Raw genomic sequence first — 27,297 nt, forward strand, 5'->3', positions numbered from 1 at the left:
AGTGCTGGTTAGCAGGCAGACTGACCTGCACTTATGAACATGATTATGTGAATTTCATCAAAACTAAATCTCATGAATTTCACTGTTACATAACGGCAGCAGACTTGTGAGGCATAATTCGATACTTGGAGACTTTTTGGTTTTTTGAAAGAGAGACTGGGAAGTCTTGACTCTTGAGCCCGGAAAATCACACGCTTTGAACGAGCAGCGGAGCAGCATAGGAAATGTTTAATCAGTTGTGTGAGGACCAGTGGTGGTCATCCATGGCGTGATGAGTGATTGACAACCATTGTGTGTTGATGTTTGTCTTGGTTGTGAAGTGCTGGTGTAGGGTGTGATGTGACGGTCGATGACGCGAGGTGAAGGTCAAGTGAAGGGTTCGGGGAAGAAAGAGGGCAGACTTGGCCCGAGGGACCCAAAGAGGCCGAGTAGAGTCACGGGCAGCCCACATGGTGCACGGGTCAACAAGGAAGCATGAAGGGAGGATGCGGGGATGTGGGTCGAGTCGGCAAGGACGATGGCGAGTCAACCGACCTCGGCCTTGTCCTAATGGGCTGTCCTCTGGGCCCACTCATCATTGTTAGGAATGGCTTCTGGTATGTCGGTTTCTCGCTCTGGTGGGCCCTTCAACCCATGCATTGACATGTGTTGCGCTCTAATTGGTCGAAATGTCATGTTCTGGATCATGCCTCACCACTTTGCTGCATTTTTAGCTCAAAATCACCTGCACATATTCTGAAACCAACAACTATAGAATATGTTAGTAAATAAACCTATACTAGCATTTATCCCACAATATGTTTGATTTTTGTGCAGGAGTTGACGGTCAAACTGGGTCAATATTGACCGTCAACAGCTACTGAGTTTTCTTCACTTGGCTAAGCATTGCACGTCAAATTGCACTGATGCCCTTGGGTCGGTTTATCCGGTGCCAATCGGTTAGACCGATGACTAGGTACCGGTTTAACTGGTTTAATCTCTATTTTTTCACTATATTTTGGCATCTCAACGGTGAGTTGGACACATCTCTATGGCAAATTGGACACTTTAGATTACATCTATGGGACCTAAAAATTCTACAAATATGATTTCAAAAACTTGTTAGTCTCATCAATTATGTTGTCACAAAATTACCAAAATCACAAACAATGATCTAATGGGGCCATGTTGCTTATAGAGGAAGAACCCAGGGAGCAGCACATTCCGCGGAAGTGGAGCACCAGGGCCGCAGGGCATTCTTGATAGCATAGCCCTGCCCAGGTGGCCCCTGGCCGTTGAGGGCGTGCTGAGGATTTCGGCACCATCACGGGCGTGAGAACTTCGGCGCCGTCGAGTCAGACACCCTTCGGTGCAGAATCCGGCTGTCGGCCTGCAATGGCGGAACATGAGCTCGGGATTTTGATTTTGATTTGATGAAGCGGAAGGGTAGGGAGTTAGGGACGGGGCAGAGGCGGAGGCGGGGAAGCACAGCGTGCTGAGGTGGGTCGGCGGAGCGGCACTGTGGAGCCGCGCCGCGAGGCCGGTGATGGCGAGGGCGCTGAGCGTGGGAGCCGATCAGAGTGTGGTGTGTGAAAGCAGGTACGCAGGCGGGTACCGTGCCGGGCGGAGGCGGTGAGAAAAATAATTGGATTTTGGCAAAAATGCTCTCTAACTTGCGGTTGCAGTTTCTATGTAAAGTTTTCAATTATTTTTTAACTTTATAGCATAGAAGAGATAATTATTAGATTATGTAATGCACTTGCAAACCTTCTCTCAGAAGGAGAAGAACATGTCAGTCAAGGAATGCATGCGCAGAACTCCTCAACTGCACCTGGTGTATCACGTTGTCTTGACGTGTACGGTATGGACACACTTATAAGGAAGGAAGCCTCAACTATATAGTATTATTGTCAAGTAAATAGAATTTTTTTTTCTGAGAAACCTATCTATCGACCGCCACCGTATCGGATCCAATCATGCTCGCGACGACGACGACGCACGCCGGCGAACCCTAGTGGTCGGAGCTCTCGCCAGACCTTCTCCGCGACATCTCTGCCCGTCTCCACGCCGCGGTTGACTTCGTCCGCTTCCACGCCGTCTGCAGGCCGTGGCGCGAGACGGCCGTCGATGGTGCGCCTAGGGGTGGTAATGGGCCATGGCCCTAGTGGCCTCTTCACAGCCCAATAAGACCCTTAAAATTTTTAGTTCAAAAATACATATGTTTAGAGCCCGGCCCTTTTAGGACCCGATCCTTAAATTTTCTAGTTCAAAATATTGGACCCTTTACCACACCTAGGTGCGCCGGGCTTCCTGCCGTGGCTCCTCGCCCCGTCCGGCGCCCACGTCACCAGCGCCGACGACCTAACGGTCCAGCGATGCCGCTGCGTCTTCTCCGGGACGAGCTGCAGCGCGCCGGGCATCTGCATCCGGGACAGGAGGGTCGCGTGCGCCGACGGCACGGCGGCGTGGTTGGTCGGCGGCAACTGGGAGCGCCGTCTCGTCAACCCTCTGACCGCCGCCCACCTGCCTTCTTCTTCCCTCCTCAGGTGCACGCCGCGACACAGGATGCCAGATCGCACCCACCGCGTCGTCTCCGGCGACGGCACCATCCTCGTGTACGACTTCGCCCCGCATCCACCAGGCAGAGCCGATTTTCGTTTTGTTGGGGAAGATTTCATGGGCGCCATCATGTGCCCCGACAAGGATTGCCCCGACCTCGAGCCATGGAAGGGTGTATCAGGTGATCCCGGAACTGACCGCTCACTACCGGAATCCAGTAATTCGCCGTGTGCAAATCCACAGGCACACGGCGAAAATATGCTTTGCCATGAGCCATATGAAAAACACACGGCGAAGAACAGGCACACGGTGAAAGGAGGCTTCGCCGTGTGCCGCACCTAAGACACACGGCAAAGCCGAATCTTTGCCGTGTGGGACAGCTCGGCACACGACGAAGAGAGAGCCACGTGCGCCATCCGCTAACGGACATTGACGGACGTTGATGGACGCACGACGCCGTCCGGTTTTGCTGTGTGCCAGAGCTTAGCACATGGATGATCTCCTTCCTCATAACATTGATATGATGCACTCGGAAAAGAATATCGCTGAGGCACTCTGGGGTACAATCATGGACATTCTTGATAAAACAAAAGACAATGTTAAGACCCGAGTGGATCAAGCTAGTTTATGCGATAGACCAAAACTGAATATTCCACCACCCAAAAATGGTAAGAAATGGAAAAAGCATCCAGCTGAATTCGTCCTGAAGAAGCACCAAAAGAAAGAAGTACTAGAATGGTTCCAAACTTTAATGTTCCCCGATGGGTATGCAGCGAATTTAAGGAGAGTGGTAAACTTATCTAGTATGCGAATCAATGGGCTGAAGAGTCATGCCTACCACATATAGATTGAGCGGCTTCTTCCGGTGATGGTTCGGGGCTATCTCCCTGACCATGTCTGGCAAGTGCTGGCAGAGTTAAGCAATTTCTTCCGCCAGCTATGTGCTATGGAGTTGTCTCGGGCTGTGGTTGAACAAATAGAAAAATTGGCCCCTGTGTTGCTTTGTAAGTTGGAGAAAATCTTTCCACCCGGCTTCTTCAATCCGATGCAGCATATGATTTTGCACCTCCCGTATGAGGCATAGATGGGGGGACTGTTCAGGGCCGTTGGTACTACTCAATTGAGAGACAATAAAAGATCTTTCGAACTAAATGTAAAAATAAATGCAAAATAGAAGCTTCCATTGCAGAAGCATACATTCTGGATGAGGTCTCCAACTACACAACAAAATACTATGATGAAACTCTTTCAAGCGTGCATAATCCACCCACTCGTTACAATGAAGGCGAAAATAAAACGAACCTCAGCCTCTTCAAAGCCCAACTTGGAAGTGCAAGTGGTGCAACTCCTAAGGCCTTGCTCAATGAAGAGTTGCGCACTATCATGATGTATGTATTGATGAATCTAGTGGAAGTCGAGCCGTACATACAGTAAGTTCTCAACAAACTATTTTCTCGAGTATTAACTATTCTGCATCCAATAAGCTCTTTTTACATCTGATCCTTTAGTGTGATATCCTGTGCTCTATTTATTGGCAAAATAAGTAAGCGAAATGGAAAGCGTTTGCAATAGCGCTAGTGTGTCTAAATTTCAATTTGGAGTTTTTATTTGGATATCCGAGTTCATAGAAAATTTAAAGTAGGTTCCATTTTGAAAAAAAGTTACTGGCTAAACTATCCCAAACTACATATTGAAATTTTGAAATTGATTTTTAAATAAAGTTATTGGCGAACGTTTCTTCATAGAAGAGGTTCATGGATTCGTTTGCGGTAATTTGGTCGATCTAGTTTTGCAAATCAAATTCGAAACTGAAGTTTCAAGCTCGAATTACAAGATGCATTATCATAGGAATTCGAAATCAGGTATTTCAATGAAAGGTTGAACTTCTGTTCTGTCTGTCCCAATGCATTTCAGTAAACGAGTGTAGCATATCTCCTTCTGTTTCCACAACAAGCAACTAAGGTGGAACGCACAAACAGAACTATAATTTATGCAAACGTTCATTAGACAAACTCTGCAACCCACAAATCTCAGCTGTAGACCAGCAAAAAGCAAGCATAAAAAAAATAAAGGATTCGATCCACGATAGTGAATAAAATCGACTCAGTGCTGTCTGATGAATATGCAGCTCAATGACTAGTCTTGCATTCATACAAAGTATACTGAATATACGGGAATATCACACAATATTTTGCCAATAAATAGAGTGGTTGGATCTTTAAGCTTCTCTCATGAATTATAACTTGAGAACTTGGTTTTTGTCTCACCAGCAATTTACTGTCTTACATTTTTTGTAAAATCTATCGGCGGCATCGATACGCCAGAATTGTCGCCGGGCATCTCACCGACGCTACCCCACAGCAGTTGTTCCCACCTCAGCTCGGCGTCCCACCACCATTTGACGACCCACCGCAGCCATAAACTTGTTTATCTGTGCACTTATGGACTTGTAAACTTTTCATCGAACTTGTGGATTTGCATTGAACTTTTAGACTTTCTATTGCACTTGTGGATTTGCATTGGACTTGTGCTTTGTATTAAACTTGTGAATTAGCAGCTTTGTATTGCACTTATGATGTTTGTTGTCATATATGTCTTGCATGTTGTTTGTGATATATGTATTGATATATGGTGGAGTGGGGACCTTTAAACCTAAAAAAACAAAAAAAAAAACAGGGTTTCTTCGGTCGCTTTGCGGTGTGCCGTGGCCATGGCACACGGCAAAGTGACTGTTGGGCCGGCCTGGAAGCAGACTTTGCCGTGTGCCAAAACGCAGCACACGGCAAAGTGACCATACTTCGCCGTGTGCCGCAGGAGCGGCACACGGCGAAGCCGGGAGCTTTGCCGTGTGCCTGCTGTTCGGGCACACGGCGAACAGCCGCCGACGCCGTCAGCTGGCCGTGACGGCGTCTGCTCGCTTTTTTTCGCCGTGTGCCTATATACACACGGCGAATAAGTTTGCCATGTGCTTGACTATTGGCACATGGCAAACAAGGTCTTTGCCGTCGGTGCTTTGCCGTCGGCCACCGTCAGCGAAGTCTTCGCCGTGTGTCTCGGGCACACGGCGAACTCGTGGTCTCCAGTAGTGGCTGCTGCGCCGCCATCTACAACCGCGGCACCGTCGTCTGCGCAGACCTGGCAAACTACTACATCCTCTGGCAGACCGTGCATTGTAACAGTAGTACTGGCCGCCATGTTCGAATGAAAATGACAGCGCGAACAGGGCTACCGGATGAGCCCGGCAAGATACGCCGGTGCAGCTACCTCCTGGAGTCTCGCGGTGGGGATGAGCACGAGCTCCTGCTGGCCAGCGTTCTTCAAGAGGCCTGCGGCGATCTCTCGGTGTCGCTGCACGCTCTGGAACGGAAAGGCGATCTACCGCTGGTGGAGTGGACGAGGAGGGACGATGACATTAGCATGCTCCGTGATGATGTCCTGTTCTTGGGATTCCCGGGCAGCTTCGCCGTGGACGCCTCGAGGTTCGGCGGCCAGGTGACCGGCGGCACCGCCTACTTCATCATGGACAACTCTGGCGGGCAGACGGAGGAGCCATGCAGGGTTTACAGGTAGTCAGGTACAGCTTCCACGACGGCGTGGCGACGCTGGTGGAGACGCTGCCGCCGGGATGGCACGACGCGAGGTGCATGTGGTTCCTACCCGATCCCCAGATATCTCCGATCCGGCCACCAGCAGCGGCAGCTCCCGGAGGGGACAAGAATTGAAGATTTACGCTGGCGATCTGTCCCTGAAGGTGGACAACTCCCAGCTGCGAGAGATGTTCAGCAAGCACGGGACGGTGGCCGGCGCCAGAGTCGCGTACGAGAAGAGGGGACGATCGCGAGGGTTTGGGTTCGTGAACATGGCGACCCCCCAGGAGGGGTTCGACAACGCCATGGCTGCTCTCAACGCCGTGGATCGGAGGAGCCACGCACGGCAGTGTGACTGACGATCAAGGCATTTGCAATTGTTTTTCCCATGTTGCTGATTCTTCCGACGATTTTCAGTTATTTGTTTCACTCGTTTGACAGGATCGATAATGCTGTGAGGTTCTGATGAATTCAAAAGGAATTCCATTACTCGTCCCTGCAATATTGATACCAATTATAGTGATCTATTATACTGCACTTGGTGATTCGCTTGTTCACTTGGTCATGTGCAAATGACAATGTTCTGTTTTTCCATCTAGTAGCACCAACCACTACTATACAATAAAGGTTTGTAGGGGCGGGTAAAACGTTATTTTTTGGGACGGGTAGAAAATCCGTGGCTAGTTCTCGCTGCTAAAAATATATATTTTTCAGGAACGGGTAACGAACCCACCCCTAAAAATCTATTTCCAGGGGCGGGCCACCCCCTCAACCATCTTTGGAAATGCATTTGTAGGGGCGGTCCACAAGCCAACCCGCCCCTACAAATGGATTTTCAGGGGCGGGCCGGGCGGTGACCCGCCCCTGAAAATGAATTTACAGGGGCGGCCCGCCCTTGAAAATAAATTTCAGGACTAAAAAAATTAGTAATTCGTTTCCTAGTGTTTTAAAATTTGAATTCCCACTTTATAAATCTACCAAGCTAAGTCTATATTGACCCATTCTGATCCAACACTCAAATAACAATGCAATCAAATAAAATTTCAGAAGATAAAGGAGTAGCAATACAAGCTGTTCAATGACAATAGTAGCTATACATCCATACATATTACAAATTTGTAGCTATACATCCATGAAACTAACAAATGAAACTTACAACATTAGTAATTGATCCACGCGTTCGATCACCCAGTGGCAAGCCAACCTCTTGATGGAAGTGTATGCCTGGCTGCTGAGCATCAACATCGTCCATAAGCGAACGACCACCGCCACGACCCCTACCACGACCGCCACCACGAAACATCTAACAGTATTCACATTGAGTAAATATGAATAACGAAATTCATAGTGTAACAAAAGTTCACAAATTCATGTACTCGCATTCTCATTCAAATGGAAAAAGTTCTAACCCTATTCTCTTACCCTAAGCCTAACCCTAACCCTACAGGTTCTAACCCTAACCCTAACCCTAACTGTAACTGTAACCGTTCAAACCCTAACCCTAACCCTAGAGGAAGGAAATGGCACCTACCGTGTGGCTTGGAGAGGAACGAGGGCGGCGCTGTGACGAGTCGTGGCCGAGGAGAGCTGGTGGCGGCGTCGACGGCGCGGGTCCTCCTCGGCGAGCTCCATGCGTTGCGGCGTCGGTGGAGGAGGAGGCGGCGGCGGATCCCGGCGAGGAGGAGGGAAGGAGGAGGAAGAGGAGGTGCAGGCGGCGGCGGCGAGGAAGAGGCGGCTGCGGCGGCGGCGAGGAGGAGGAGGAGGTGGTGGCGGCGGCTGCGAGGAGGAGGAGGCTGCAACAGCAGCGAGGAGGAGGAGGTGGCGGCGGCTGCGAGGAGGAGGCGGGAGCGGAGTGGGAGGTGGCGGCGGCTGCGAGGAGGAGGGAGCGGAGGGGGAGGGCATATATAGGGCCGGTTTGTAGTTGGGGCGGGCCGGGCCGCCACCCGCCCCGCCCCAACAAATATTTTTCCAAATTATTCAGAAAAATGGATTATTACAAAAAAAATAGTAAAACACATTATAAAATGCTAAAATTTTCACCATAGGAAAAATAAGATATGTGTAACATAAGAAAAATATCAAAATCATATTTCATAGCATATAATGAATAAATGTTTTCAAATAACAATGTATACCTATGTCACACTACTATATCATACAACTTAAGGCTAACTTTGTATTTTTCATACACTTTAACACTAAACGTGTTGAATTATATTTTTCATATTTTTGTACAATTCTACATGACAGTACATGCTTATGATAAATTTTACACGTTGTTTTGAAGTATTTTGCATCCCCATTTGAAATAAATAAATTTTTCGAATAAATTGAGAAATCATTTTGAGGGGTGGCTCACCCTCTCAGTCGCCCCTGAAAATGAGGGCATTTTTAGGGGCGGATGGGGGGTGAGCCGCCCCTAAAAATAATTATTTGTAGGGGCGGCTGACCCCCCCACCCGCCTCTGAAAATGGCTCCCATTTTCAGGGGCGGCAGAGGGGGTCAGCTGCCCCTACAGATGCCATCTTTAGGGACGGATAATTTCTACAGTACCCTCGCGCCATTTATAGGGAGGGGTGGCTTTTTGGTCCGCCCCTAAAAAAACGAGGCGTTGCTACAAATCGTTTTTTGTAGTAGCGAACCTCATCATTCATTCCCGTTTAGCCCATGCATGAGAGGTGGATATTAAGCCTTGCTATGTTTTCGTTTGATCTTCCAATTTCTATGTGTTCAGAATTGAAGCTCCACAATAGCAAGACAAGAATCCATCAACTTTCCGGGAGTTCGATGTTTGCTGCTTGCCTGAAGCAACGACATATCCACACTCCACGATTCAGAATGTGTCTTTATTTGTACAGAGCTAGTTCCTGATCAGTATTCTAGGACACAACAGAACTTTCAGAACTATGACACAAAGTTATGCATATCCATTGGACCCTGTTGACAACTAAAATTGGCAGTAGATTAGATCAACCGGTCTGACCAAGTGGTCTGACCGGTGGGTCTGACCGGTCTGACCGGTCCAAGCAGAGTCCGAGTACAACTAGGAATTTTTATAGATTTGAATCTTGTAATAGGATTTCTTGCGGGATAAGTCCACCCACCCTATAAATATAAAGGGCCACGGCCGATTGAGGCATGCAATCGATCAAATAATACAATGTTTATCTTTTCTCTTTGCCCTAACTTTTTCGATCTATTACTTGTTGTTTCTCCTTCATCTCTACGTCGATTGAGGGCGTTCTAGGTGACCTGCCAACTCTAGAGCAACCCTGCATGCACCTGCCCCGACGACGGGTCCTTTCCGGGCGACGTTCGTTGGTTTCGCCGCCGGTATGCCCGGCGACAACCGGTCTGACCGGTATACCCGAACGGTCTGAGCATCGGCACTGCGTTGTGCCGTCGCTCGCTACGCGTTCTAGCGCTTTGGTGTGTTGGCCCTAGTTCTGCGCCAACAGACCCATCATTTAATTCACTTTTGATGGTTCCTCTTTAGTGTACACTGCTGCGCGATCAATTCTGTCTCGGTCTTGAGCACACCAAATTAACCATACATGAACGGTGTTCAGGTTGACAGCATCAACCAGAGAAACTGGAGGAGGTTGCCGTTTGCACTGACATGTGAGCAGAGAAAGGAAGGGACTTCAGAAGAGCTCCTCCATGTGGTGTGTGAACAGGTCATAGATGGGAGTATGGGACTAGGGGCGAAGCTAGCATAAAATTTATGGTGGTGCACAACGTGTAGAAGTATGCCAATTTCTGAGCACTTATGTGGTAAAAGTGAACTACTCAAAGGCAAATCTTTTTCTTCTAGTGCACGGGCACCACCCAACCACAGCTTGGCGTCGCCCTTGGATGGGATCTGTACCCAATCAGCTCTCACCTAAACTTTCGATGGCTAACACGGTAGTGCAGCGTCTACCGCTAAACTGAAATGAACCTCTAGAACTTGCATCGAATTAAATTCAAGTACTTGAATGTTGTTTGTAATAGGTTGGATGTTGTTTTGTAGCCAGGTCATGGCATCATGTAAGATGGGCAGTCTATTTGTGTGTGGTGGTGGGGGGGGGGGGGGTTGTACCCTTCTATTTTTCATCTTCTATATAGTTTTGAAGTTACTTCTCAAAATAAAAAAAAATCAAACTGATTTACCTGTCCTGAATCGACCTCTATCTCTTTTCCTTTTTCACCAGCACGTTAATTACCAATATTTGTTACTTCAGTTATTTAGGATGAAATTATTATCCTCCGTCTACTATCACCAACAGAAACGTACAGAAGATAAAAATATACTTTTTTACAATAACATCATTTTGCTTCTCCTTTTGAGTGGTGTTTTTCATTCATTCACTAACTACTCTTCAAACATCTATGCCCGTTGCTTGGAGATGAGCTTGCATAAAAACCTTCCAACGTTGAAAGTCGTGCCATCGAACCGTAGAGTATTCCTAAAGTGATACATCCCTTCCCCAAAGAGATAACTTACTGAGTGGTGAAGCCTAACCGATGTAATGAGCCGGTCTTCACAATTTGCCAATGGAATTGGCGTTCTTTGTGAAATAAGTGAGTCCCGACTCTAATACCAATTGAAAGTGATCGGGTGCTCATGGCTCCAATTAGTTTGCACAAAACTTAAACTAAAACATGCTATCTATATGTGCATCTACTGTTCTTTTAGTGTGAAACACTCATCCCAAAAAGAGTTTAATAACCTATAGCCAATTCTATCAAGATACTACTATATGAAAGTAAATGCACACAAGTTGCAATTTGAAATGCGGAAACATAAAGATGGGATGAGAGGAAGCAAACTCTCGACACGAGGGTTTATCTCGTGGTTCCGTTAGCCACGAAGACACACCTGCATCCATGTTGTTGAAGCACTCACAAAGAGTATTGCTTCCCGGTAATCAAGTCTCTTCTGTGAACACAACCACAGTCACTTTGATCCCATTTTCCACTAAGGAGCTTGCCCATGAAAGATGGGGTCTCCACGTCCCCCGCACAAAGTTGTCGACGCTACTCAACAGTAAGCCGGAGGGTTGTAGACTTGCCGGCGAGCCACCAATGCTCCAAGGGGCCGGCGCACCGAGATACATTGGTTCACTCTAGCACTTAAGAGCTAGATCTTGCTCTCTTACTCACTTAAGAGCTAAATCTAGCACTAACACTTTCAACGATGTGCTAAGGACTAAAGATTTGATCACTAAGCACTTGGATAGCTTGGAGACGTTTTTGAGTGTGGGTGTGACTTCTATGAACTCCAGCAACTTCAAATGACCCGGGGTGAGCCATATATATAGCCCCCCAACTCAAAGGAGCTGTTACTAGCCGTTATCCACTTTTCTGTGTTAGCATCGGTTCAACCGGTGACCACTGTTGGTTTAATCGGTCACATACAGCTTCTGAACTAGCCGTTGGACCTCTGACATGCACTCAGACCCATCGGTCAACCGATGCTGAAGACACTGCTGCTACGCCCTTAACATACTTTCTGGACAATTATACGGTGAATGCACCGACGTCCTTTTGTACACCGTTGGTTTGACCGGTGCTGAAGACCTGGCTTCACGCTACTTGACATCGTCTTTGGGTAATAGTACGTTGAATGGACCGATGCATCCAAGTGACCCATTGATTCAACCGGTGTGACCGTGTTTCTTCACTTGGTCTCCAAAATGCACTGCATAATTCACCGACACTGAGCCATTGGTGTGTCCGATGCCAACCGGTTTAACCGGTGCAGTATCATCGGTTAAACTGGTGCTACTATTTTCTGTAGAACTTATTCGATTCAATATTTTTTGAGTTCTTTTTGTGTGTTTTTCTTTGCTAGGGTCTTTTACTTCATCCTTGGGACATAGTTAGATTCGTTTGACAAACTTTAGTCCCATTGATTACATTGTCATTCGATCATCAAAATCACTCGAAATGACCTAAGTGGGGTAAGTTCCTTACAAGATTGATGGGGCGGGGTGCCATCAATCGATGGGATAGGGAGGGAGTGGGCGGCGGATTTGATGGAAGCAGCCGACAGACACAATGAAGGAGTGCGGGGCGGGAGAGTTGTGGCATGACTTGCCTTACACCTACACGTACAAATTTGAGCTGATGGTACGAGTCGCAACCGGACCGGGAGTCAACATGTACATGTCGTAGAAGCGAGCTCACCTCGCTGCCGCAGGCATGCTCGCATTGCGCTGAGCATCTTTCTTTCTTTCTTGTGGAGACAATTTGCAAATCACATTAGACAACCAATGTGGCCCGCGACGGTGTGCAGGACACACAAGTTCTGTTGGAGCCAATCTTGAAATCTTGAGAAGGAAAACTACACCGACGGCAGCACATCACCGGACGACGTCTGCGCCGCCGCCGCAGTCACAGCTTTTGCAGCGCACGTCTGCGGTAGGGGCACGTCGCACCGGCACAGCGGGCACGTCGCGTGCGAGTGCAGCCACATGTCGACGCACTCCTTGTGGAACAGGTGCCCGCACAACGGCAGCCGCCGCGCCGTCTCACCGCGCCGCACACCCTCCAGGCCAGAGCCGTCTCCAGGCCAGAGCCGTCTCCAGGAATTCGAGACCCCGGGCAAAATGCAAAATGGAGCCCTAAAATATAGAAGAATAATATGTCGAATATAACTAATATATTTTTTCATACAAACGCAATTCCTATTTTTAATAAAAAATAAAAGTAAATCAAATTTAAACCACACTTCATAACTAATCAGCAAAGAAAAAAGAGATTGAAAAATGAAAACACCAAACCTACCGTGGAGTGGAGCGTGATGTCCCAGGGCCGCAAGGAGCCGGTCACCATTGTTGCCTTGTTGGTCGGTCCTCCCAGGGGTTAGCCCCCAGCAGGCAGCCGGCAGACTCCCAGCGGCCACCGCAGTTGCCGTCGCGGCCGGCGGATGCTGGCGCACTGGCGCAGCCCAGCCCTAGCTAGCAGCAACAGCGATCGGACGATGATTCATATTTTATTTCGCTAATGATGATTTGCTCGCCAGAGTAGAGTGCACAGCTATCAAGCTGCGCCTTGACCCAACTACTTGGAGGCGTCTTGGTCCAACTACTTGGGGCCCCTCCCGTTTGGGGGGCCCTGTGCCGTCGCTCAGCTGGCCCGTGGCCGTCGACGGGTCTGCTCCAGGCACACTGCGCACAGCACGCCGCCCTCACCATCGGGCATCGGCGGCGCACCCGTACGTGAACGCCGGCAGCGGCACATCGATCGCCGTCGCGCCGCCGCCGACAAGCTGATGACAGGCGCATCCAGCCCACCGCAGGGCCAATGCGGCACCAGCGGCATCGTCAGCTCGCCGTGCGCCCATGGCGTTCGACCCCCTCGTCGTGGCGCCGCCGGTGGGCACCATCCAGCCGATCGCGCCAAAGAACACCACAGCGAAGCCGGAGACCGCGCAGGCGTTAACGATGTCAGCCGTGGCCGCGAGAATGCAGAAAAGGAGCAGAGACACACAGGCCACCACGACGCCGTACCAGGCTCTGCACTTGACGTCGTCGTCGCCGCCGCCGCCACCTGCGGCCGAACTCACGGTGGAGGGCATGGTCGAGCTGCCACTGCTCATTAGTTCCGGCACAGGAATGGCTTGGTTTGCCTTGGCATGGCTGCACTGCACGGTGGCCGTGTCAAGAAATAGGGAGATGGCGCGGGATTGAGGACTGAGCCGGGGAAGGTTAGTGCTTGATCGCTTTATAGGAACTGATGCCACTGTGAGTCGGCGGGCGTGGGCGTTGTGGGCACAAGGTTTTCAGGTTTTGGCTCTGATTACCAGCCAAGGGCTGCCGTTTCGGCCTTGTGGCAGGTGTTTCTTCTTCTTCTTCTTTTTCGCAGACGCTCGTGGCAGGCATGTGTTTGTGGAGGAAGAATGATGCGGTATTCGTTTGTTGGTTATCAGTCGTCACTCTCGGCAAAATGTCAAGGGAAAGATGGTAGTGACGCACATTGGACCACCAAATTCTAGTAAAATATTTCTTTGGAAACAACGTACAATTCCATTATTGGAATTATTTTAAAAATAAATGTAGGCATAATTTTTAGTTTATGACCTTAAGAGTTTCGTTCTCCTTTCTCGTCATAGCATTCTACTTTCTCTGTAAAGATGGTGTAAAGAACATAACCTTATTAGACTATTGTTTATGATTTTAGTGATACTTGACAACATAATCAATGAGACTAATATGTCTGTGAGATTATATTTGTAGATATTCTAGATCTCATGGATTGAGTCCAAACCATATCCGAGACATCCAATTCGCTACTAAAATACCCAAAACATAGTGAAAAAATAGAGAGAATATATTTGAAGTGTCCAAATGACCGCCACGACGATTTGGACAAGTGTCAGAAAAAAATCAATAGTACCGGTTAAACTCATGCCTAGTCTTCAGTTAAACCTACCGTCATCGGATAAACCGACGCAAAATCATCGGTGCAATTTGCAGTGCAGATGGAATCAAGTCAGAAAACTCAACAGCACCAGTTTAACTGATGTTCCCAAGACATGCATCGGTGTATTCACCGTACTATTACTCAGAGAGCATGTCAAAGGCGCAGGAAGGGAGTCTTCAGCACCGGTTAAACCGACGATGCATCAGAGCGAGGTGTCAATGCAATACCAAGTCAGCAGCAGGGAGTTGAGATTAAAATTTGAAGACTGGTTAAACCGACAGCAGGGCATCGGTTTAACCAATAGGTGCTAAGTCAGCACGACAGCATGTCAGAAGGTCTAACGTATAGATTCAGATTGTGGGTGACCGATTGAACCGACACCCCCCTATCCTAAGGCGTCGGTTCAACCGATGCTTTGCTGAATTTTTCTAGCAGTTGGGACAACGGTTCTATGAACTTGGTGGTCTATATATACGCCTCGCTCGGACCACTTGAAGCTTGCTAGAGTTCAGAGAGACCCTATACACATCGAAGAACACCTCCAAACCATCCAAATGCAAAGTGATCACATATTTAGTCCTTAGCATACCTTTGTGAGTGTTAGCGTTAGGTTAGAGTGTGAGAACAAGGTGCTGAGCCTTGTGTGCTGTGCTTGAGAGCTGTTCAAGCTTTTATCTTGATGCGCCAGTCTCCTTGGAGTTTTGGTGGCTCGCCGGCATGTCTTTGACTTCAGCTTGATGTGGAGCGGCATCGACGACTTTGTGCGGGGGACGTGGAGACCTTCATCCTTCGTGGAGAAACTCCTTGGTCGAAAATGGGACCAAGGTGATTGAGAACTTGGGTAAACCTTGGTGGTATTGCCTTTGTGGCAAGTCAAGGTGTCCCGAAAAAGTCTTGGTGGCTGGTGCTTCAACAACATGGACTAGGCGTGGCATTTGCCTACCGATACCACGGTATACATCATTGTGTCAAGAGTTTGCTTCCTCCCTCCCCTCTTTACGTGCCTTTACTTTCTTAGTGTAGATCAACTTAGGATTGGCTATAGGTTGCATAGCTCTTTTGGGATGAGAATTTTACATTAGATGAACCGTAGTTGCACATCTATAGAGCGTGTTTTAGTTTGCGTTTATGTGCAAAATAGTTGGAATCTTTGGTTAAGGTTTTAAGCTGTCTAATTCACCTCCTTCTCCTTCTAAACTACGAGCACTCAATATTGGTAATAAAAAATTTTAAGAGCTTTGAATAATTGAAGGGGCAGGAGGAATCAGGGTACCTACCTAATGTGGACTCAGCGGCCGGGCGCCCGCCACTTGTGCTACTACTGGTTCCGTGGAACACCCTTCTATCTACCTAAGTTCATCACCTGTCCCTAAATTTATTCGGTTGTGTCATTCCAGTTTCTAAGCTTGCAAATCAACCGTTTAGATTTTTAAACTTATTCATTTAGGTTATGTCGGTCCTCAAACATGTTCGGCTGTATCATTTGGGTCCTTAAACTTAGAAATCACTCATTTAGATCTTCACAATTATTCAGTTGTGTCATTCTGGTCCCTAAACTTGATTTAGAGTCTCATCTAGATCAAAACAATATGATCTAAAAACTCTATATCAAAAAATAATTCATAACTTTTTCATATAAACTCGAATGAAGATAAACTTTATATCAAAATTGTAGCCCTCGACGCGATCTACAACTTTGTAGTTAAAACGTTTCTCAACTAAAACTATTTAGAGCCCCAAAATATTATTGTAAGTCTATAGATTTTGAAATTTAAAATTAAATTTTGGGACACTAAATGACTTCAAATAAAAAACTTTTCAACTGTGAAATTTTAGACCGTGTCGAGGTCTATAATTTTGACATAAAATTTATCTTCATTTGAGTTCATATGAAAAATTTATAAATTATTTTTTAATATAGAGTTTTTAGATTGCTCTGTTTTGACCTAGATGAGACTCAAAACCAAGTTTAGGGAGTGAGATTACACAATTGGACAAGTTTGAAGATCTAAATGGGTGATTTTTAAGTTTAGAAACCGGGATGACACAACTGAACAAGTTTGAGGACCTAAACGGTCGATTTGCAAGTTTAGGAACCGGGATGACACAACCGAACAAGTTTAGGGACCCGTGATGGACTTTACTCCTTCTTCCTCTATTGCAATGTAGAGGAGCTGCTGCAAGTTCCATCGCCCATTCCTCATGTGCAGGTCGAAGATAATTAAGAAATTAATTAATTAAGCACATGAAGTTTTTATGAAAAGAACCACCGGAGCAAACTCTAAATCTAAAACGTCAAGGGGCAGCTAATGGTAGCATCCGTTCCAAATTGTAGGTTATTTTAAAAAATTAAAATATATAATTTTTAGAAATCTCAAAACAACCTATAATTTGGAACGGATGGCGGAGTATATTATTACTTGTATACATGGGGAAGGAATATCCATGGCTGGTTGGCGCGCGGCAGACAGATTGATCCGGTGAATAATTATTGTTTGACGATAAATAACTGAGGGCGTGGCGCCAATTCTACTATTCAAACGTCACGCGTCAGCAATTATCACCCAATGTTTAGGGATCGTTGAGCCCTAGCTAGTTTTAGAATGTACTTAGTGGCTCGGCGGCGGCGGCAGCGTTAGTCGAAAGTGACGGCGGCCGGCCCAGATGGAGGAGTGTACGTAGGGTCGACGTAGGAGTAATAAGACTACGGTCGTCTACGCGGTCCTTAATTCCTTATATATACTCCGTATGTGTGTACGTAGAAAATGACGGCAGCTTGAGAGGTCAACTCAACGGCACTAGTGCTCTCATTTTTTTTTTGCGAACGGAATGGGATTATATTGCACAGAAGAGCACAGTACAAACCCAAGATACACGAAGGCCCCTGAGAGATACATAAAATACGCAGAGCACACACCCAAGTCCTCCGTTCTTCTTCAGCTCCGGTCCCCTCCGCCGCCGGCCACCATGACGATGCTCGCCAACAAGACAAAGAGCAACGCGAGGAACGGAAGCTTCAGAGCAAGATCCACAAGCCAACACCGAAAAGAAGCTCCAAACCTTGGAAGATGCTGCATGAGACATCCCAGCCGAACCACCCCGACGACGAATCGAAGACGCTGAACGAGCTTCGGCGCTACCTTTCCAGCGCTGGCAAGGGAAAGAAGCAACCAGCAGCTCCGCAAGGAAGCTACTGCCCCGATCCAGAGCCATCTCCGCAGAGGAAGAAAACCCGGAAGATAAATCCCATCCGATCGCAAATCGAAGGGAAACAAACCTCACTAACCAAACAACAAAGAACACCTCGCCGAAATTGGTCAGGAGGACCAAAAGCTCCATCATCGAGCCGCCATCACCATGGACGACGCCAACGACGACGGAGAAAGCACCGTCACCCGGCGGAGAAGCCACCACGGACACTTTATTCTAACCCTAGCCTAAAACCTAACCTAGGACTAGAAATTATACCGCCCCCGGCCGATTCGGCTTCCCCTCCCTCTCCGGCGCCGACGAGGACGCCGGAGAGGAGGGGGAAGCAATCGAATCAAAGCCGGAGCCAAGAAATCGCCTTCCGCCTGCGCTCGCTATTGTAGCAAAGGGGAAAGAAGGAAGGGGAAGAGCAAAACATAACCAATTTGTAATGGTTAAGCATCAAAGGCAGACTTTTTTTTCAAGGAATTCGCTCTTTTTTTTACGAGCTGGTTAATTTCAAGGATAAGTAACCAGCAGTTCGGTTCCCCATCATTTTTCAGGTGGATGAGAGCTCGGAGTAACTAGGTTGTCCCTAGGCGTCATTTGTCCGGACCTTGCTTCTTCCACATCTCCGTGGCAAGAATGACAATTGCACAGTTACGTTGCAGACATACATGACATATGTACACATCTACACCACTCTACTAGGCTAGCTATATATGTGATTACACCGGCGGCAACTCATCTTCAGCTGACGGCTCCGGTGGCTCCTCCGCCGCAGCCTTCGGCGTCGCTGCCTGGGACGGTGGCGAGACCACGCAGCGGCACATCGGGCACGTCCGGTGCGAGTGCAGCCACATGTCGATGCACCCCACGTGGAAGACGTGCCTGCACGCCGGCACCAGCCGCACCATCTCGCCGCCGCGCACGTCCTCCAGGCACACCGAGCACACCACGGAGCTCGCCGCCGCCTCACCCGCGCCGCCGCCGCCCGCCTCGAGCGGGCACCTAAACTCGAACGCCGGCGGCGCGTCCACCTGAGCGCACGGGTAGCCCGGCCGCGCGGCGCCCGCCGTGACCGTGACCACGACCTGCAGCTCCGCGCCCGCGGCCCCGCCCCGGGCCCGGGCCCGCCCGCTCGGACGGAACCACTCCTTGGGCGCGAAGCAGCCGGCGGCGCCGAGCAGCAGCGCGGCCAGCGCCGCGGAGGCGAACGCCTTCCAGACGCTGACGGAGGCGGCGAGCACGCAGAAGAGGAAGATGGAGACGCACACGACCGCGATGGCGTAGAAGGCGTTGTAGCCGCCGGCCTCGACGTTCTCATCGCCGCCGTCGTCGACGGAGCTCGCCTGGAGCTGGAGCCGGTGCCTCGGGTACATGCTGAGCATGGTGATCGGCGAGATCGTTCGGATCTGATTCCCTAGCTTAGTCGTTGCTTCCACTTAGCTTGAATCAGTGTGGCCTACCGCCATGAACGAAGGTTTTCGCCGCAACTTTATAGTGTTCGCCTTGGGATAGCACATTGCCTTAGCGTGTCGCTGCTGCAGTTTGGTCATTTTTTTGGGGGGGGGGGGGGGGGGGGGGGGGGGGGGGTGGGGGGGGGGGTCTAATTTAATTGTTTAAAAAAGGATCATTCACCTGGTGAACATGTGTGTTCTTGCTACGCAGGTGTTACTTTATCTGAGCGTCTAGTTAATGAATTATTATTTACTGACTGCCGCACGGCACGAATTGAAAAGCGACGCCGTCGCCGTGACGTGCTCGACAGGGCGTCCACACGACCAGACGCCGGCCGCACAGGAACCGCCCGGCGGCCGGCCCAGCTAAGGAGCAGTTTCAAGGAAAAAGAAAAAATATTACACTTGTCCTATGAAGCATCAAATTAATCTAGATTTCACCCCTAAACAATAATATCCGTGCGAACTAGCTTAGCTCAGCAGGTAAGGTTCCTCATCATGAAATCTATCGAGTCCTCGACTCAGTACGGGTCCTCATATTTCCTAAATTTATTTCTCTTTTATAAAGCTAGGTGAAACGGTTGTGATAGTGAGACGTACGTGGTAACTTCATCAATTTAGAGGACTGCTGGCTTAGCCTCCCGGTTGCGTGCATGCATTTATATAGATGAGTGTTTTTACATGTATGTGAGCGTCCATGTCAATACTGCATTTTGAAAAATAAAATGACCTGTTTTGAAAAAAGAATATGTTGTTGTAGTGACAGTTGGTAAGGTTTTTTATGGTAGAACCTGCCCCACCAGAGTTCGAGTCCTCAACTAGGCACTAGTGTTCGCATTTTTCTAGATTTATTCCAGTATTTAACAGGTGCTATTCTTATAGTAGTAGGCGACGTGCCCGTCGATAACGAGATGCCAGTGGTGACTTCATCCATCTCAAGGGTCTGTCGGCTCAGTCTCTTGAAGGTACTAATAGGAGTAGAGTTGCATGCGTGTATTTATAGGGGTGAGTGTACGTGCATTTGTTAACGTCTGTGTACTTTGTTTAAAAAAAATAGAATACGTTGTTGTAGACACCAATTAGTATTTGCCAGCTCGGTCTCTTACAGGTGTTTATAAAGGTAGAGTTACGTTCATATATTTATTGAGATGAGTGTTTGTACGTTTATGTGAACGTCTACGTCTATGTTAGAAAAAAATGTGATTCATTTTATCTCGGAAAAGAATATGTTGTAGACACCGATTTGATGTTGCATCACCGTGAGCCATACACCCCGATGGTGCAGACAGCAGAACCCTGCCTGTACTAATATTATATATTTAAGTTGTTCCCTATCTTTCCAGCTTCATCCCCGTGACCCGTCTATGTTCCGGTCCGAAGTCCTATAAATCAGAACACCCGGCTGGCCCACTGGGGGACTCGGCGAGTAAACGGAGCCTGGGCAAATTACGGCAACTGTCCATTCCATGTTCATTAGAAAAGCTTATGCCATATAGCCACATGTTAATGCTTTGAATGAGCACCACGATTCCTTTTCTGTAGGGGTGGGCACAATTTTTCGAACCCGAATTACCCGAATCCGATATACTCGGTCACTATCTCGGACAGAGAGTCAAAAAACCCAAATTTAATTTGGGTAATTCGGGTAATCCGAACTTTATTGAAAACCCAATAGATCATGGTCTAATCCACTCACTTGACCCCAACAACCCAATAAGAAATTTATTAGTTTGATTTTGATTCGAGAAAAAAAGTTTGATTTTGATTGCTTGTTTGTTTGATTTATACAATAATAGTAATATGTTGATTTTACTTTTGTATTTGATCCCTTTTTACTTGTTGTCTAATGGGAGAGATAAAGTTTTGCGCCATTTGCCATTCCATCGGAGCCCGGGCTAGCTGGGCAGGCGGGGGGGGGGGGGGGGGGGGGGGGGCAGCTATTCATCACGCTTTGTGATTGGAACTCATCTAATTGTAGAAGCGAGAGCACCCCGCCCAGTGGCCGAACTGGAATTTATGGCTGATATGCCACGTATAAAAAAATCAAAACAAATACGCAATATGACGGACAGTAAGTTATAATGGTCATAAGTTCATAATAAATCTATAATAGTAACCAAAGTACAAGTATTATATATCATGTCATGTGAACATGTACTACGCTTGTAAACTTCCTAAAATTAATGCAGCTTGCTATGATTATTAAAATTTATGATTTGTGTGATTCTACAATTTATTGGGTTCACTTTTGAAATTCCATGGCAGCTTTATGTCATATACACATGTAAAATAAATAATTATTTAAAAATTAAATGTGTTACAATAGGTAAAACATGTGTTGCAAACCATGTGTTTCAATAAATATTTTGGTGTTCTGCCACAAAGTGAAGTGTTCCTAGAGTTTTAAAAATGTGTTTCAAATGAGAATCTTGGTAACACTTCATAAATGTTCCATAAGGTAAGGAATTGTGTTACTGAGTAGTAACACTTTTTTAGATGCACAGTAACATATGTGTTGTGTTCCTATAGATTTAACTGTAGTAACATTAGAAATTGTAACACTCAAAGAATGTGTTACTAGGGGAGCTAGTAACATATTTACCAGCCTATAGTAACACAAGTTGGTGTTACTATATCCGTGCTCTGTAGTAGTGGGTAAAGCCGTGGAAAGTGTTAATGATCCATCATCAAGCTTCTTTCTTGTGAAAAGAATGTGAAGCTGGGGAAATATTTCTTTCAATCCTTCAGTTAGATTAGTACAAGTGCTAATTCTATACACTTTATTGGTCTATACCTCATTGTCATAAAAATTTTATGCATACATTTAAAATTAATATGTAATGTGGAAATAGTTGCATTGTTCTCTCATAACCTTTCTATCCTAGATAACCTAGTCACATAAAGTTATTTTACTTAGTTGAATATGCAATCATAAATGTTATTTTCTAAAAATTGATTAGGAAAATTGTTTGCAGTAACTATGCATAGGTTTTTATATCCATACTAATGCCAATTGATATCATAATCGTATGATTATGCCACTTGGCATCTAAGATTATCTCATTTTCGTATATATTGTCTACTTGGAGCATATTGCAATACAATAGAAAATATGACATGTATGGACATTCTTGGATGGCACACTCACACGAAACGAAGTTCTAAAGGATGCAAGAATTGGCAAAGAAGATTGGGTCTCATTTAGTCAGAAGGGACCCAAGCAAGTCTAGTATTTTAAGGCAGTACAAATCTAAGCTCATGAGACTTGAGCTTTGCTTCAAAGGGAGGCAACAGATATTTAGCGTCTCAGAGGATTGGATGAAAAGGCTGGATAAAGAAACAAGGAACACAAAAATATCTTGATTCAACTTTCCTGAACAATTCTGAAGCAACTAGGTGGAAAACCAATGTGTATAGAAAGAAATTGCACTCGAGCTAATTAGCACTAATAGGTGGGCCTATACTCATATTTCTTCATGGATCCATTGCCATCTTCATGTACACATTGGATGGAGAGCTAAAAACACATCTATTCCACTCAAGGTCGCATATATCCCTAAAAAACATCGAGGTTCCATATTTCAGAGGAGTCACCATAAGTCCATAAGAGCAACTCCAACAATAGGCTCTTCAGGGTCCCTAGTTTTTTAGTAGGGGCTTTTCCTACTTTCTAGGGCTCTATTTATTGCATCCAAGTCCAACAAGAGTACCTACTTCCCAGCCCCTATTTCTTTTTCTTTCCTATTTTAACATACTCTCTATGTATATCTTGCAATTTAACATCACCATTCAAATGCAAATATTTTGGAAGTATATAGCAATGAACCATATTGAAACTCATGATTTCAAACACAATAATTCAAATTTAAATTCAAAAATTTCAAACAAAAAATGCCAGCGATGGAGACCACCAGCAAGGGAAGATAGATAACCGGCAAGGCAATATTCATACACATATTCGATAGGACAATCAGCAAGGAAAATAGATAAACAACTCTCAACTTTGTTTGATAAATACCATATTCATTTACTCCTTATATAGGTCATGGAACTTATAAAAGATTCATTGAACAATGTAATATCAGACTCAGTAAATAGTAATCACAGAATAATTGGATCATGTAATCCAGAAGACACTTGAAGGTATTGGTTACCTTTTCCAGACCAGACTACTGGCAAGAGAAACAAAACTAACCCAACATAAGTTAAATTGCTACTCCCTTGACATCACCTCCATTATAAGCAACAAACCCACCATCAAGTCCACTACCAAACCTAGCACCGAAGACAACCATCTTTTGTGCTGCAATTGGTGCCCTCATTGTCAACACATATATATGTCTTTTGATCCGAATCCGAAACCAAGGTACTCATATTACATAATATGATTTTTCTATTCTTGTTCCACAGCAATCTTTCCTTTTCCAATGATATCTTTTCATGGTGAATCATCTTTGTCTCCTTCCACCTCTCCTCCTTCATTTTTTTTGGTCTCGCTCAGTTTCTTCTCCTCTCTTTTTTTGTGCAATATCAACTCTTCAATAGCTTCTTTGTATGGTCCTGTGTCACCTCCTGTCTTCAACCTCTCCTTTGCTTGCTTGCTTTCAATTGACCTCTTCTTTTCATTTTGTTCTGTTGAATAACTCCTACCACTATTATCTTCATCTTCTCCTTCAGTAGCTCCATTGGAAGACATGTTACTCTATGACCTTTTCATGTTCTCTATTGTTTAGAACTTCTGTCAATGTCTCACCTTGAGCCAACAGTGAAGGGACTAGAATGACTTTTCAGTGGCGCGTTGGCAAACAATGTTTGTGCTTCAAGAATATACAGTAAAGTTCAGTGTTAGTACAAATGAATGCAAGATTATCAATAGTGAACAATATATAAGCAAACTTACATATTCCTTGTATAGAATGCCACTTGGATGGAGACACCGACCTCATCATAGTATCTTTGAAACTTATGGCACTCCTTGTGAATGGTACTCCAACGGTGCTCAAGGGAGTTGGCATTCCTATCTTACTCAAAGGTCTTGTTGGCATGTTAATGGTCTGCAATATAATTATTTTCCAATATGCCCACCATGACTACTCATTGCCAATAATATGATCAGTACTGATGTTTTCCCATGACATGCACAACCGAGTATCCTCTTCATGAGTTTAATTGCCTGCTTTTTTTGGAACTCCTTTTGAACCTTGGTTTAGATCCCAGGATCATCAAATGGCCATTGAAGGCCACTTGACAGGGAGATTGCATCCACATGGCACCCTCATCAGTCTGGGTGGGCATTCGGGTTACCCGAAAAATTCGGGTTGAGTAATTCGGGTTTTTAGAATTTCTGATTTTCAAAATTGCTACCCGAAAATTGCCCGAAAAAAGAAGAACCCGACAATTCGGGTACCCAAAAATTTGGGTTCGGGTATCCCCGAAATACCTGACAAGCTCCCCAATGTTGGCAGCGACCGACGGAAGCGTCGTCAAGAACAAGTGCCCCCGGCCCCCGATCCCCACCGATGGAAAGCCTCCGGTGCTCCTCCAGCACACATCATTGACCTGCTCATGCAGTCCTGCGGCCATGAGCCTTACAACGCCATGGATTCGAATCAACCAAGCTCAGATCGGGCATGGGGCCGCGCGTGAGGAATCGTTACCTGGTAGAGGCACAGCGGCGGCCGGCAAGAGGCCAGTGGCTGGCCGGCAAGGCCGCGGAGGGTGCAGATGTGCCGTCGCGGGGCACAAATTCGTCGCTGCAGAGAGATATCGAGAGATCAAGAGAGAGATCGAGAGAGGATAGATGAGAGAGACGGAAGATATTTTTGTTCTGTGTCTTGATGGTGAGGAAAGAAGACTCAGGATAAGGTTTTGGTCTTTGTGGGCCGTGCGAAGCTACAAGAATTTGGGCTGACTGGGCTGAAATTGCAAGCACAAGGTAGAATTTCAGGTCAGATTTCTTTAATATCGGGTTTTTCGAGTAATTCGGGTACCGTGGTCGGATACCCGAATTACCCGTAATAATTTCGGGTACCGTGGGTTCGAACCCGAATTAGGGTTCGGGTTTTTCGAGCTCGGGTTTTTTAGGTTCGGGTTCGGGTTTTTCGGGTTCGGGTTTCGGGTTTCAGATTTCGGGTATTCCGCCCACCCATACTCATTAGATATCATGTTGGTGCAAGATCCGCCTCCAGTAGCCATTGCGGTCTCATCAGATATCACAATTGGCTGTAAAGAATAAGAAAAATAATATTTTCTTAACTATGCAGTTATTAATTAACATTGAGTATGGTGCCAAATGCAAGTATATCATGAATTTTAGCTGCTAATTAATAGAACAAAGTCAAGTATCTAACTGCAATTATCAAATATAGAAAATTTCAGTTGAAAGCATCATTGCATACAAAGAAAAGTGAGTCTGCGAACAAAAAGCGTCACAATTAAATTCACAAGTACAATTCATAGTTGCAAGTGTCATTCATAAATCTCACAGTGCAAATTGCAACTAAAAAAAGAGAAGAAGAAAAAGCTTACTTTGCAGGTTGTGGCTGTCGGTGTCGGGCCACCTACGGTGCCGTCAATGGTGGAGTGACTGACATGGAACAAACTGCGGCGTGGTGAGGTTGAGGTCAGTCGCCAATGCCGATAGGCAGTGAAGTAGTGCGGGAGGCCTGAGACCTCGCGGGTCCAAGTGGCACGGGAGGGACGGCCCTTGCAATCTGCAAGCCACGTAGGAAACATGTCACAATCTGTCAGCGACCAGCGTCCGCGGCCGTGCCACCCAAGACACCGTAGCCGTCAGTTTCGTCGTCACCCGCCTCGCCGGTCATCGCCGAGAGCCGCCTCGTGTACAAGTTCGACATGATCGGTAGAGTGATGCTGGCAGTGTCCTAGCCTAGCTGGCTAGTAGTTGCGGCCAGAGTCCATGCGCGCGCGGCAATAAGCCACATTTTCCCATTGTGGCCAAAGTGGTCAGAACACACGCACATGTAAACTTTTTTTTTTGAAAGAAAAAAATGTGACTCTTCTGTTAAACAACTCTACAATGACGGCAACCGCGGCGACGGTGAGCCACCCTGCAGTCCTGCAACTGCGGCCATCGTGGCTCGTCGCCGCGGCGAGAGGTCGGACCGGCACAGGGGGCACGTCGCGTGCGAGTGCAGCCACGGGTCGATGCACCCGACGTGGAACACGTGCCGGCACCCGGGCAGGCTCCGCACCATCTCGCCGCCTCGCACCTCCTCCAGGCACACCGAGCACGTCGCGCCGGCGCGGCGGTGCTGGAACGGCGACGCCGGCAGCCAGGGGCGTAGCTAGGATTTTGGGTTAGGGTGGTCCAGAGTATATACATAATACAAGTTTAGAATTGCTTAAACAACTAATATTATATTAATAAAATGTTTTACCATTTCAAACATCTTAAAATCAATCAATAAGTCTGAATTTTGCATACATGTTGGATTGTTTGATGGATAATTACTATACTTATACCTTGAGCTACTAATTTTAAGGTGGTCCATGGCCCACTTGTCCACCTAGCTAGCTACGCCACTGCCGGCAGCAGCGCGCGGATGTCCAGCTCGGCGAACCCGCGCGCGCCGACGCCGCCGCCCGGCGCCGCGGCGGAATACTCCGCACCCGCGCGGCTCGCGCTCCAGCCCGCCGCGGCCACGACGCTCAGGCACCAGGCGGCGCCCGCGGCGAGCGCTGCGGCCGTGGCGGCGAGGGCGCACGCCTCCCAGATGACGACGGACGCGGCGAGCACGCAGGACGCGACGATCAGCGAGCAGGCGTCCGCAGCCACTCCACCGAAGACGCCGTAGCCGTCGATGTCATCGTCGCCCGCCTCGCCGGTGATCGCCGAGAGCCGCCTCATGTACAAGCTGGACATGATCGGTAGAGTGGTGATGGCAGTGTCACCCGCCTAGCTACCTAGGTCCTAGTAGTTGCGGCCAATGTTCTTGCGCGCGCGGCGATAAGTAGTCAGAGTTCGCTTCCGGAGACGGAGCTTAGTGGTTCATCAGTAAGTATTTTTTTTCAAGTGTGAAATTAAGGAGAAAATCGGGTTCAGATTACGGCGCGACATGTTTTGATGTTCATCGCCGTGCAGCAGCGTGAGT

General features: G+C 47.1%; 3 protein-coding genes across 3 annotated transcripts; all 3 read right to left on the reverse strand.

The window, feature by feature from the left end:
- Window positions 1-12,453: 12,453 nt before the first annotated feature.
- Window positions 12,454-13,455, reverse strand: LOC120652895 (RING-H2 finger protein ATL77-like). The gene is made up of 2 exons (XM_039930837.1): window positions 13,304-13,455; window positions 12,454-12,733 (listed from the first exon to the last, which is right to left on the reverse strand). Exons 1-2 carry the CDS (start codon window positions 13,453-13,455, stop codon window positions 12,454-12,456), a joined length of 432 nt encoding a protein of 143 aa, XP_039786771.1.
- Window positions 13,456-18,451: 4,996 nt separating this feature from the next.
- LOC120652904 (E3 ubiquitin-protein ligase Os03g0188200-like) lies at window positions 18,452-19,114 on the reverse strand. Its single transcript, XM_039930849.1, has one exon. It carries the CDS (start codon window positions 19,112-19,114, stop codon window positions 18,452-18,454), a length of 663 nt encoding a protein of 220 aa, XP_039786783.1.
- A 7,103-nt stretch (window positions 19,115-26,217) lies between these two features.
- LOC120652910 (RING-H2 finger protein ATL8-like) lies at window positions 26,218-27,068 on the reverse strand. Its single transcript, XM_039930855.1, has 2 exons — window positions 26,733-27,068; window positions 26,218-26,490 (listed from the first exon to the last, which is right to left on the reverse strand). Exons 1-2 carry the CDS (start codon window positions 27,066-27,068, stop codon window positions 26,218-26,220), a joined length of 609 nt encoding a protein of 202 aa, XP_039786789.1.
- Between the last annotated feature and the right edge of the window lie 229 nt (window positions 27,069-27,297).

This window comes from Panicum virgatum, chromosome 1K (genome assembly GCF_016808335.1).
Source record: "Panicum virgatum strain AP13 chromosome 1K, P.virgatum_v5, whole genome shotgun sequence".
NCBI classification, from domain to species: domain Eukaryota; kingdom Viridiplantae; phylum Streptophyta; class Magnoliopsida; order Poales; family Poaceae; genus Panicum; species Panicum virgatum.